The sequence below is a fragment of the Myotis myotis genome, unplaced genomic scaffold (genome assembly GCF_014108235.1).
Source record: "Myotis myotis isolate mMyoMyo1 unplaced genomic scaffold, mMyoMyo1.p scaffold_m19_p_10, whole genome shotgun sequence".
NCBI classification, from domain to species: Eukaryota; Metazoa; Chordata; class Mammalia; order Chiroptera; family Vespertilionidae; genus Myotis; species Myotis myotis.
This window is the reverse complement of record NW_023416314.1, coordinates 46,302,591-46,315,144: the sequence shown is the minus strand read 5'-3', so window position 1 is coordinate 46,315,144 and position 12,554 is coordinate 46,302,591. Positions and strand designations below refer to the sequence as shown.

General features: G+C 48.4%; 1 protein-coding gene across 7 annotated transcripts in view; it reads left to right on the top strand.

Annotated features, from left to right (window-relative positions):
* The first annotated feature begins 8,492 nt into the window (after positions 1–8,492).
* Positions 8,493–12,554, top strand: part of SCUBE2 (signal peptide, CUB domain and EGF like domain containing 2) — a 69,849-nt gene continuing 65,787 nt past the window's right edge. For 6 of the 7 annotated variants that reach the window (XM_036325315.1, XM_036325318.1, XM_036325313.1 and 3 more), the window contains exons 1-2: positions 8,493–8,708; positions 9,950–10,072. In XM_036325315.1, the coding sequence (XP_036181208.1) occupies positions 8,585–8,708; positions 9,950–10,072 (247 nt within the window). In that variant the 5' untranslated portion in view covers positions 8,493–8,584. The remainder of the gene's footprint in view (positions 8,709–9,949; positions 10,073–12,554) is intronic. The other variant, XM_036325314.1, reaches the window with a different exon arrangement.

Below are 12,554 nucleotides of genomic sequence, written 5' to 3'. Positions count from 1 at the left end.
TCACTTTGAATATTTCTTGCCACTGCCTTCTGGCCTGTATAGTTTCTGTTGAGAAATCAGCTGACAGTCATATGGGCATTCCCCTGTAGGTAACTAACTGCTTTTATCTTGCTGCTTTTAAGATTCTCTCTTTGTCTTTATCCCTTGGCATTTTAATTATGATGTGCCTTGGTGTGGTCCTCTTTGGGTTCTTCTTGTTTGGGACTCTCTGTACTTCCTAGACTTGTTAGTCTATTTCTTTCACCAAGTAGGAGAAGTTTTCTGTCATTATTTCTTCAAACAAGTCCTCAATATCTTGCTCTCTCTCCTCCTCTGGTACCCCCACAATGCAGATGTTGGTACGCTTGAAGTTGTCCCAGAGGCTTCTTACACCATCCTTATATTTTTGGATTCTTTTTTCTTTTTCCTCCTCTCGTTGGGTGTTTTTTGCTTCCTCATATTTCAAATTGTTGATTTGATTCTTAGAATCCTTCACTCCACTATCAAATCCCTGTATATTATTCTTTATTTCAGTCAGTGTATGCTTAATTTCTAACTGGTCCTTTTCCATTTTTTTAGAGGTTTCTAGAAGATTCTTGAGTAATCTTATAACTGTGGTTTTGAACTCTATATCTAGTAGTCTGCTCTCTTCCATTTCTTTCATACCTCCCTGTCTCCGCGTTTTGGCTGCTTCCCTGTGTTTGTTTCTATGTATTGGGTAGAACTTCTATGTCTCCTTGAGTTGGTAGAGTGGCCGTGTGTGGTAGGTGTTCTATAGGGCCCAGTGGCTCAGAACTCCCCAGTCACCTGAGTGGGGAGCTCTAGGTGCACCCCTTTGTGAGCTGTGAGCACAATCTTGTTGTAGTTGAGACTTGATTACTATTGGTGTCACTGGGAGGAATTGACCTCCAGGCCAATTGGCTGTGAGGACCAGCTGCAACTACAGTGGGAGAGCTGCTTTGCAGGAGATACCCCTATGGATCAGGATTTGCTTCAGTGGGGCTTTGGTGCTCACTGAGTCAGCCCCTTGAGTGTGTCGCTTATAGATGGATGTGTAGAGTTGTAATCTGGTATGGTCTGACACTGATCACCAGGTACACTAACTCTTGAGTCTCCTGGGAGGTGCAAAGTCAGCCACTGCCTGGGGCCACCCAGCAGGAGCTACAGAGAGATTACAAATTCCTCCTCTTTGTATTCGAAGTGCCCAGATGAGGCCTAGCTATGAAGCAAGGCAGGCTGGTGCTGGTGCTGGGTCTTGGCCTTTTATTGACAGTTTTGGGGCTCCCTAACTCAGCTGCAGCTTATTTGAGAGATTTTATCCTGAGTAAGAAAAGGCTATGCATTTGCAAAAGCTGCTGCACACAGCTTGGGTGGGGTTGTAAATTGGATGAGGCAGGGTCTTAGGGAATCACCAGGGTAGAGCAAACAGAAATGGCTGCCAGTCAGCCTTGCAACTGGGGAGGTCACAACATAGGAACAGTGATCCCTGCAAGCACCTCCCTCTGGGAGAAAGCCGCCCTGAGTTTCTGCCCTGATGCCAGATAATCCAGTTCCTCCTCGTATGTGTCTGTGTTTCCCCAGAGCCTTGCCCTGGTGCTGGAGCTCAGAGGAAGTGGGACCTTGTAAGTTCAGTTCATGTTACTGGCCTTTTAAAAGGAACAGCTGGACCTCCAGCAGCCTCTGTGTCACTGAGCCCCAGTCTGCACTGGTTTTTACAGTCTGTAGTTCTTACTGCCTGTAGGGGCGTCTTTTCCCAGCTCTGGGACCCTGGGCGGGGGGCTGGTGTGGGGCTGGGACCCCTTCTTCCTCCTAGCAGCCTCCACAGAGACCAGCCCATTCCACGCCTCCACACTTCCTACTAGTCTCAGTGTGCTGTCTTCTTTACCTCTTTAGTTATAGGACTTCCATCCAGCCAGCTTTCCAGCATTTCCGGATGATGGTCATTCTGTATTTTAGTTGTAATTTTGATGTGGTTGCAGGAGGCGGTGAGTACAGGCATTTACTTACACCGCCATCTTGGAGAATCTGTATCTATGTATGATTTTGTGACTATTTCTGGATGTTATGTTTACTATTAAAATTAATCTTGCATTCTGAAATGTATCCCACTTAATTATGACCCTGAATTCTGATTAATTTTTTTGTTTAGGGTTTTTAATTATGGTCATAACTGATATTGATCTATATTTGCTTTTTTGTGTACAATATTATAAAGTTTTGGTATTAATTATATGTTTGCTTCATAGAAAGAAGGGGGAGCACTAAAGGTTTTAAAACAAAAATTGTTATATGCATATTTTGGAAGTGGTGTTGAGAATGAATACTTATTATATACCTTTTCTGCTGGCTGTAAGCTTTTTGAGGTAGTCTTTGCCTCAAATTTATCTTGTATTTCCCACAGTGCCTAGCAGTGTCTGGCACACATACGAGCTATATGGAGCAGTGGTTAAGAAGGAGGATCTGATGCCAGATGTCTTGGCATTGAGTAGGATTCAACCCTACCCACCTGTCTTTCTCCCACCTCACTCAGAGGACCACTTACTACTCAAAGTTTAATGGAGGATTATGTGGAACTGGATAGGAACATTTTTGGCTGTAAATAGCAGAAAACCCAATTCAAAAAACCAAGGTGAGATACCATTTCACATTCATTAGGATGGCTATTATTAAAAAGCAAGCAAGCAAACAAAAAACACCCAAGCCAGGAAATAAGTGTTGGTGAATATCTGAAGAAATTAGAATGCTAGTGCATTGCTGGTGGGAGTGTAAAATAACACTGCTGCTATGGTAAATAGTATTGCCCTTCCTGGAAAAATTAAAAATAGAATTACCATATGATCCAACACATCCACTCCTTGGTAAATACTAAAAAGAATTGAAAGCAGAGGCACAAATATTTATACACCCATGTTTATAGCAGTATTACTCATGATAGCCAAAGGGTGGAAGCAATCCATCGAAAGATGAATGAATAAACAATATGTGGTATACAATACAATGGAATATTATTCAGCCTTAAAAAATAAAGGAAATTCTGACACATGCTACAATATGGATGAATGTTGAAGACATCATGCTACATGAAATAAGCCAGCTACAAAAACTATATGATTCCATTCATACGAGGAAGTACTTAGAGTAGTCAAATTCACAGAAACAGAAAGTAGAATGGTGGCTGCCAGGAGCGGGATGGGGAGTGAGCAATTATTATTTAATGAGTAGAGTTTCAGTTTTGCAAGATGAAAAAAGATCTAGAGGTGAATTGCGGCAATGGTTATACAATATGGATATACTTAATGCCACTAAATTTTACACTTTAAAATGGTTAAAGTGGTAATTTTTATGTTACATATATTTTACCATAATTTTAAAAAGTAAAAATAAAATATAAATGTAAAAAAGGATCAATTAAAAAATAAGGACGTGTATTGGCACATATCACGAGGTGCTGAGGTGGGGCGTGCCTTCGGGTTGGTGTTTCAGTGTTTCTTTTGGCTTTCCCCCTTCTCCTTGGTATCAAGAAGGCTGTCCCTGTTTCTCATTCTCCACAATAACATCACAGGAAGAACAGAGAACCCCTCCATTCCAGCCTTTCAAACAAAGGGCCCAAGATTCACTCTGATTGGAACATTGTCAAATGCTTATCTTGAACCAGTGTCTGTTGCAAGGGGAATGGAATGAAAGATATTGTCTGAAGCCAATTCCAAAGCCTGAAGTTGAAGGTTGTGCAGCTTCTCTCCTAGGAACCGGACTGCCTCAGGGAGGGATGAATATCTGTTAGGAAGGAGGAGGGAACAGATAGGGTAAATAACCAAAACATTTACTATCTCACATCCAGTTCAGACATATTGAAAAAGTTTTCCAGGAGACGTGAAAGCCCCTATGGAGAAGAAATTAATGTGTGTGCAAGAGCAGATGGGTTTTCCTTCCTGCGTTAGTCCTCAGGATCTGCTCATCTGCAGACTCGAGTATTTCACCCGTAGCTCATTGTTTTTTGGAGGCATCTCAGCAAACACCTTTTTCCTTGGGGTAATCAAGATGTTGCACTTCATTTATTCAAATAGTTATTGAGACAGACTTCATATCTTTCAGGCAAAGGGAGCAGCGTGTGTAAAAGAAAAAATGTATAAGTGGGAAAGTGACAAGCTCCTCATACAAGTAATTTGATGTTACTGGAACAGAGCTTATAAGAGAGAAGTGAGAAAGGTAAAATGGGATTGAATCATAAAGGTCTTTGGTTAGGCAGCTCTTGTTTCAACTTATTTATTGAAGTAAAACTCTTATGCCCGGCTGGCCGGGGTGGCTCAGTGATTGAGCGTTGACCTATGAACCAGGAAGTCATGGTTCGATTCCTGGTCAAGGAACATGCCTGGATTTCAGGCTTGATCCCCAAAAGGGGGCATGCAGGAAGCAGCTGATCAATGATTCTCTCTCATCATTAATGTTTCTATCTCTCCCTTTCCTTTCTGAAATCAATAAAAATATCTTAAAAAGATACACAATAAAGTGCATAAGGTGAATAATCTTCAGCCAACATCTCAACAAATTTTTATATATGTGCACATCCATATACACCCAAACCTAGCAGAACATTTCCAGCATTCCAAAGGTTCCTTCATGCTCCTTCCCAGTCAATACCCATCCCCATAGGGAACTACTATTTTGGATTCTATTGCTGTGAATTAGTTCTACCTACTCTTAAATTCCACAGAAGTGGAATTATACAATATGTACCCTTTTGTATCTGGTTTCTTTCACTCAGTGTAATGATCATGAAATGCCTCCATGTTGCTTGTTTCAGAGTTTGATCATTCTATTGCTCCGTGGTATTCCATTGAATGACTATTCCACAATTTGTTCATGCGTTCTGTAGTTTGGTGGACATTAGGGTTGTTTCCAGTTCCATGCTAGTGTGAACATAGCTATTATGAACATTCTTGTACATTTCTTTGGTGCACATATGCACTAATTTCTCTGGGGTATATACCTAGAAGTGGTTAGGCATGTTTTGCTATAGTAGATACAACCCAACAGTTCTCCAGAGTGGTTATATCAAGGGACTTTTGACTTTAGCCCAAGGAAGACTGGGAATGATATGAAATTTACATCTCACTTTGGCAGCCACTGTGGAAGATGCACAGAAAGGGGGTGAGATGCTGGACAGGGAGACCAGTAAGGAACCATGATCAAGGGCAACAGACCAGGTGAAGGATGATGCGGCCCTGAGCTCAGGCAGCTTGCGTGGAGGAAGAGGATGGTTTTGAGAGATGGTAAGAAGTTGATGTGATTGTTTGGAGGTGGTGGGGAGAGGATGTAGTTCAGGATGCCTGCCAGGTCTCTGAGTTGGTGATGGCAGAATGGAGGTGGACTTCTCTAAGAGAGAGAGAGCATTGAGAAGGAACAGGTTTGAGGAAGATGAGCTCCTTTTGAACAGATTCAATCTGAGGGACCTGTGAGGTGGTAGTAGCCAGCAGGCAATTGGAGGTACAGGACTGAAGCTAAGGGGAGAGATCTAAACTGGGCATTTCTATTCTGGAATCTGGGGAATGAGTGAACCATGGGGAAGAGGGTGTGAAAAGGGGATCCCAAGAAGATGATCAAGAAGGCTTTTCTTGCCTGGCCGGTGTGGATCAGTGGTTGAGCATCAACCTATGAATCAGGAGGTCACAGTTGGATTCCTGGTCTGGCCACATGCCTGGGTTATGGGCTTAATCTCCAGTGTGGGGGCATGTGGGAGACAGTTGATCAATTATCCTCTCTCATCATTGATGTTTATGTGTCTCTCTCCTTCTCCCTTCCTCTCTGAAATCAGTAATTTTTTTTTTTTTAAAGAAGGCTTTTCCTGAGAGGTAGGAAGAAAACCAGGAGCTTGCCTGCTGTAGTAAAAACTCAGGGGAGGGATATTTTCTAAAAGGAGTTTCCAGAGACTGCTGAGGAGTCAGGAAGATGGCCGTTGAAAAGTGTCCTATGCACACTGAGCTTAAACTAGTCATTCACAGTCAGGGGCATCCAGGATTCTCCATCTCAACAGTCGGGTGTCAGAAGCGCACACCAATGAGGCGGGGCTGCTGGCTGGGCTGCCTCTCCCCTCCAGCCTGTTTCACAGCCTCAGTCCAGGGACAGTGCCTGTGGCCTCTCAAAGTTTGTGGGGACCTCAGCTGGACAATAGAGGGCAGACAGCAGCTAGTGCATGGCCCACAGAGCCCCTCCTGACATCGGAACACTGAAACATTGACATTTGAACACAAATTTCCCCTGGAGCCTTTCTCTATGGGAATTCCCAGTTGTGAGCCATCTTGGCTTTAATCTGAAGTGTCAGGAAGGTTGCCCAGGACTCTGGGAGCACCCAGCTGAAAGCACATTCATGTGAAGGTTGGGGCAAACAAACCAGAATCCAGAGCAGTTTTAAAGATCTGTGTCCGCGGTGAACTTTTCCAGGAAACATAACAAAAACGGACCCTCTTAGGCAAAAAAGCACTGAGTCTTATCATTATTCATTTGTATTCTTCCTGAAATATAAACTCGGGGAAATGGTGAAGGGGAAGAACAGCATATGTCTTATTTCTTTAGCAGGCACAGGGGCTGGAGGAGGCTCCCATAGGGTTTAATAGGCAGCTTTATGTATTTATATGCTTTGACTGGAGCTAAAGAGCTCCATGCAACACAATGGGCAGTTTCTAGCTGGATTTTAAAAGAAAATAACTTTGATCATTTCAAAAGCAATGAAGCCTGATGCAGCGAAGAGAAAAGAGGGCAGTAATTTATGGCTACCATTAAGGACACAAAGACAAAGGCAGAGGGGACGTTTCCCTAAGTGAAGATTTACAAATGTGTAAAATCCACCCTTACGCCTAGAAAAAGCGGAGTGTTTCTGTCCCCACCACACAAAAGGGGGTAGGAGGGAGTGGCGAAAGACAGAACAAGGGATGCAACCTGCCGGCCTTCACTGGGGATGAAAAGGTCAAAAAGAAAACAACACAGAACAGTTATTTTCTCAGGTTCTCCACCAGGCAGCGGCATGAGCAACGAAGGCCCAGAGAGGCAGACTCAGCCTGGGCGCCATGGGCATGGGAGGGGCAAGGACCGCAGAGGAGGGGTGCAGAGGGGGGAACCCTGGGAGGATGGACCCTAGGAAGATGCTTTTGTGCATGAGCTAGGCGGGGATTTTTTGTGATGTTTATTTAATTAATTTATTTAATCAAAGGAATGAATAGATATAGACAGACACAGGTATAGACATACATATAGATACACACAAATGCACATGTATATATGTGTGTGTGCACAGGAGAAAATTTAATAAATACAGAGACGCTCTAAGAACATGAACATCCTGAGTATGGTGTTTGTCGCATCTGGGAATCGCTGCTACATCTCTCCCTGGAGTGATGCTGAGCACAGGGGGAGGCAGTCTTCTGTGCCGAGGGTGTTGCGGGAGGGCCTGCGCAGTGTGTGCCCTTAGAACAGTGGTTCTCAACCTTCTGGCCCTTTAAATACAGTTCCTCATGTTGTGACCCAGCCATAAAATTATTTTCGTTGCTACTTCATAACTGTAATGTTGCTACTGTTATGAATCGTAATGTAAGCATCTGATATGCAGGATGGTCTTAGGCGACCCCTGTGAAAGGGTCGTTCGACCCCCAAAGGGGTCGCGACCCACAGGTTGAGAACCGCTGCCTTAGAAGGATGTTGTGTGTGGAGGGCCAGGCGGCAGGCACTCCCTGTGTGGCAGGGGCCAGACCTGCGGTTTAAGAGGTCAGGTGGTCAGGCGCCTCGTGTGCCCCAGGCGGAGCTGGGGCTGTGGCTTGTCCCTAGTGGCTCACCCTTGACTCCTAGCCCCCTTCCCCTTTACCTTTTAGACGCCCCGAGGAGAGATTTAACTGGTTTTCAGTGACGTGGGCATTGTCTGCTGTGATTCTGGCCCAGGCGTGTCCCTGAGAGACAGTCTCGGGACGCCCCACGGTGGGGCAGGTGGGCTGCTGCCTTGGGAGTGCGTGGGGCGGCAGCAGAGGGTGGAGCGGAGAAAGGTGCAGGGGATGTCAGGTGAGCAGGGACTGGGGCCACCCTCTTCACTGAGTTCTCCTGAGTGTCAGCGTGTGTGTAATCCCCCCATCCCACCGCCCTTGCCCCTCCCGAGTGGAGAGGCGGGAAGCCCCGAAGGTGGCTTTGGGGTCCCCGGGACACTTTCTGGGTGCCCCGTGTCCGAGCGGTTCAGGGTAGAAGGCTGTTTGTCCTCCCAAGGGCGGCCGGGCCAAGTTGTAGGACACCGCACACAGGCGGGGCAGGAGGCTGAGACCGAGCGGGGTGGGAGTGAGGGGGCAGCGGGTTTGGTCCCGGGCCAGGGGGCGGTTCCCCCCACCCCAGGCCCGCCCGCAGGCTGACAGCCACCCTCGGGCCACCCTGGCCGCGCCCCCTGCGCCCGAGATCGAGGGGGGAGGGAAGGGGCCAGGAGGGGAGGACCGTGTGAAAATGAGGCCGGGGCTCGGGCCGGGCGGGGCCAGGCGGGTGTCAGCGCGCGGCGGCCGGGGCGCCCGCACACACCTCCGCAGCCGCTGCCTCGCCGGCCGCCGCGCCGCCGCCTCTGCCCGCAGACACCGCGCCTTCCATGGGGGTCGCGGGCCGCGGCTGCCCCGGGGCGGCCCGGGCACTGCTGCTGCCGCTGCTGCTGCCGCTGCTGCTGCGGGCGGCGGTGCTGCCCGGCCCGGGCCACGTCCCGGCGCCGCCCGAGGGTGAGTGTCCGGCCGCAGGGGCGCACCTGGCCGGCGGGGCGGGCACGGGAGGGGGGTCCCGGGTTCCCAGCGGCTCGCCCCGGAGCGGCGGGCCCCAGACTGGACTGCGGAGCTTTGCGTGGCCCCCGCTCCCCTGGGCCCGCACCCCTGGGCCAGGCCAAGGCGCCAGGACCGCGGGGGCTGGAGGCCCAGGGCCGGCCTCGGACCCGGGGCTGATGACAGTTCCGTCAGGGTCCCCGCCTCCCGGCCCCTGGAGAGAGCCTGCGGGTCAGACTCCCCTGCCGAGCAGGGAGCAGGGCATGGGGTCTCAGGGTCCAGCTCCTCCTCGCCCAGACGGGGACACGGGGAGCCGGCCAGGGCACCTCATTCCCTCGCGGCAGCTCTGCTCCTGCTCCCTCCGGGGCCGGGCGCTCTCCTGGGGCTGCGGGTCGGCTCCCCGGATCTTCTACGTGCGGAGCAGCCGCTGTGGGAGGATCCCGGAATCCTGGACGCAGCCTGGCTGTGGGGCCGGTCGATAAGGACTCTGGACAGTCTTCGCTGACCGAACTGGAAATACTTTCAAAACTTTTGTTTTTAATGAACATCCTGGAGTGATGTCAACCAGGAAATACTTCTGCCAAGGCCTGTGTCCAGGTTGAGAGGGCGAGCAGTGGTGAAGGGGGTGGGTACCATTCCCTCTTTGCACCATCTGGGAGCTCCGACCGTGCGCTCAGAGCCCAGGCCGGCCTTCCCCCTGCAACATACCCGGAGAGAAAGCTGACAGATACCACTTGCTTCTCAGAGCTGTTGTGCCTACTCGATCACCCGTGTAGGCATTTACTATTGCCCACACCCCTTCCAGGCAAGGGGACGCGGCCCAATCTGTAATCAAGATGGGGAGACAGGCAGGAAAACAGTGACAACCCTGCCTGCTATGTGCAACGAAAGGAGACAAACATGAGGGAGCACATCTTGGGAGACACCTCCCCTCCCCTCAGGGGTCCTGGTAGGCTTCCTGGAGGGGGTGCATCTGAGCTGTCTTGAAGGCGCATAGAAAGGGTGGGGAGTATTCCAGTCAGAAGGATCAGGCTGTGCCTGGAACCTTATCGGAAATGGTATGGTTCATCCCAGGGGCTCCTGAGCCGTTTAGCTGGTGAAGAGTGAAGGTGGGTGGGCTGGTGGGAGATGGTGCCAGAGAGGGACCAGGTCAGAGCACATAGGGCTTAGGGCACCCAGCCAGGAGCTGCTGTGCTCTTTTGCAGATGTGGACGAGTGTGCCCAAGGGCTGGATGACTGCCACACCAATGCCCTGTGTCAGAACACACTCACCTCCTACAAGTGCTCCTGCAAGCCTGGCTACCAAGGGGAGGGCAGGCAGTGTGAGGGTAAGTGTCTCGGGGACCGTGGTGGGTGGGCCAGCAGGGGAAGCTCCCTACCTCCTCAGCTCTTGTAGTGGCCACTCATGTTAGTAAAAGTCCTGCCCCTTCCCCTGAGTCACATCCCCCACTCTCATCCTTCAGGGACTGGGGACAGCAGGCCTTCCGCCGAGCTGATCACGCAGTTTTACGTGGCTAGCTTCTACAAAGGAAAAGAGGCGTTTTAGTATCTTTTGGTGCCACTCATTTTGGGGGCAGAAAGTCAGCAGTTGATCAGGAGGCTGTGCTAGCCAGAGCAGCAGATCCTGCTCTCCCCTCGGGCGGTTTGCGCCTTCTCTGGGAGTGTGAGTGCCAGGGCCCTGCCCTCCCCGGCAGGCTCTGAAGCTCCGCCTCAGGCTCTGAAGCTCCGCCTCGTCCATGGCTCTGGCGGCTTGGTGTTGTGACCCACCATGCTTGAGAGCTACACCCAGGGTCTGCCTCTTTTGGAGCTGCAAGTTCACGCTGGAAAGATGTGTACGGAAGGATCCTGTAGAGCTAGCTCCATATCTGGGAGCCTGAGGTCTCAACTCTGCCACTTTGAGCTCTTGGCCCCTGGGGGTTGGCTCAGTGTCATGAACTCTGAAGTTCAGAACCAGCTGGAGACTGGACCCTCACAGGAGGAGGCGTTCCCGGGGATGGAAATCATAGCATGTTGGAGCGGGCAGGGCTTTTCAGGGAGCTCTGAGCCAACCCCACCCTTCATTTTACAGATGAGAATACTGAGGCCCAGGGGAGTTGGGAAAGGGACTTGTGGCTATGATCGCACTATTAGCCCGCAGGTGAAACAAAGTCAGATCTCCACTCGAGCCCTGGCCCTGGCCCCACATCTCTTCTATTCACTCAGCTTCCCAGTGTCCCTCTTTGGTTGGGTGAGAAATCCTAATATTTATGGTCTCCTTTTCGCTGAGGAGCAAAACTCCTGTCTCTTCCATCAGAGGAGGCATGCGCCTGGTCAGGTGAATAGCAAGTCGGGTGGGTGGTCCACCCATAAAGCCCTTCTGTGCCTTCAAATTTATATTTTCCCAGAGACAGACAACCATCTCTCTAACTGCCATACATCACGGGAAGCCAAAAAGCTACCTGTCCCTGACACATCTGTCTGTCTGTTCCTCGATACCACACCCTCACCATCTTAAATATTTTATTGACAGTATTAGAATTCACACGTGTTGGTACCGTGTTAGGGGCGGGGTGGGGGGGGGCGGGAATGTGTTCACTTTTTCACTGTGTCCTCGGGTCACTGTGTCCTCTCCGGGGGCAGGAACCAGGCCATGGCTGCTTCTGGATAAAGTGCTTATTTAGTAAATGATGTCAAATGACAGGTGGCAAGAGTTTCCTTATTCTTAGCTGTTGGGTTATAGTCACAAATAAAATTGAATTGCTAACAGTTTAGAGTTGAAAAGTCTACTATTGAGTTTAAAATAGCAAATGATTTGCTGGCATTGTTGCTCTTATGTACTTAAATTGCTTTTTAACATAATATATGATTAGCGTTATAAAAAGTTAAGCAACACACACACACACACACACACACACACACACACAAAACAACAACAAAAAAGCAACACACAGAAAATGTATCCACAGGTAATCACCATTAACATAGAGCATATATTCTTTGCATTTTAAACCAAAACCCTAGGAGCACGCTCTTTGAATACTTGCAATATGTATAAACGTAGTGAGTGAGTACGTCCTGTTGAGTTTGGACTTCTTGGTAGAGGAGTCCGGAAGGAGAAGGACTGCAAGGATTTAAAGATGTAACTCTTTTATGTGTGTTTCTTGGCTTATTAGTTTTTAAGTCTCTTGGGTCCAACCCACAGTATCATTTGCTCCTAAGTTCAAGGGTGAGAACTGGGTTTACTCAGAGTGGACAGGATTTTATCCTCCACAAAGTTTCTTCTGCCCAAATGTTGGAGATGTGAAAGTATGGGCCTTGAAAAGTCTTTTTTAAATAAGGTGATTCATACGTGGCTTAAAGTATCTAAAAATCTTTTAATAAAGTTTTTTATTCTAAATGATCTTTGCTTTTATCTCAGGCTTCAGGGAGGGGATGTTTCAGTGGTCAGTAATCAGTATATGGTCCTTACTTTTCAGTTTACGGAACTGATTTAAGTTTAACAAAAGTGAATCTAAACTTGAACTATGAATAGGAACTGTATTTAAAAAAAAAATTTTTACTTAGAAATTATTTTAGGCTTCAGAAATTTTGCAAAAATAGTGCAGAACTCACATGTGCCCTTCATTTCTCTTACCCAAATATTAACAAGTCATATAAATAAAATACAGTATCAAAACCAGGAAATTAACATCTCCACAATATTAACCAAACTGTAGACCTTATTCACATTCCACCTTTTTTCTTTAAACGTTCTTCTCCCCTGACCCCTTCCACTCCCGCCCCAGGATCCAGCTCAAAGTCCCACATGACATTTATCTGTTGTCTCTCTGT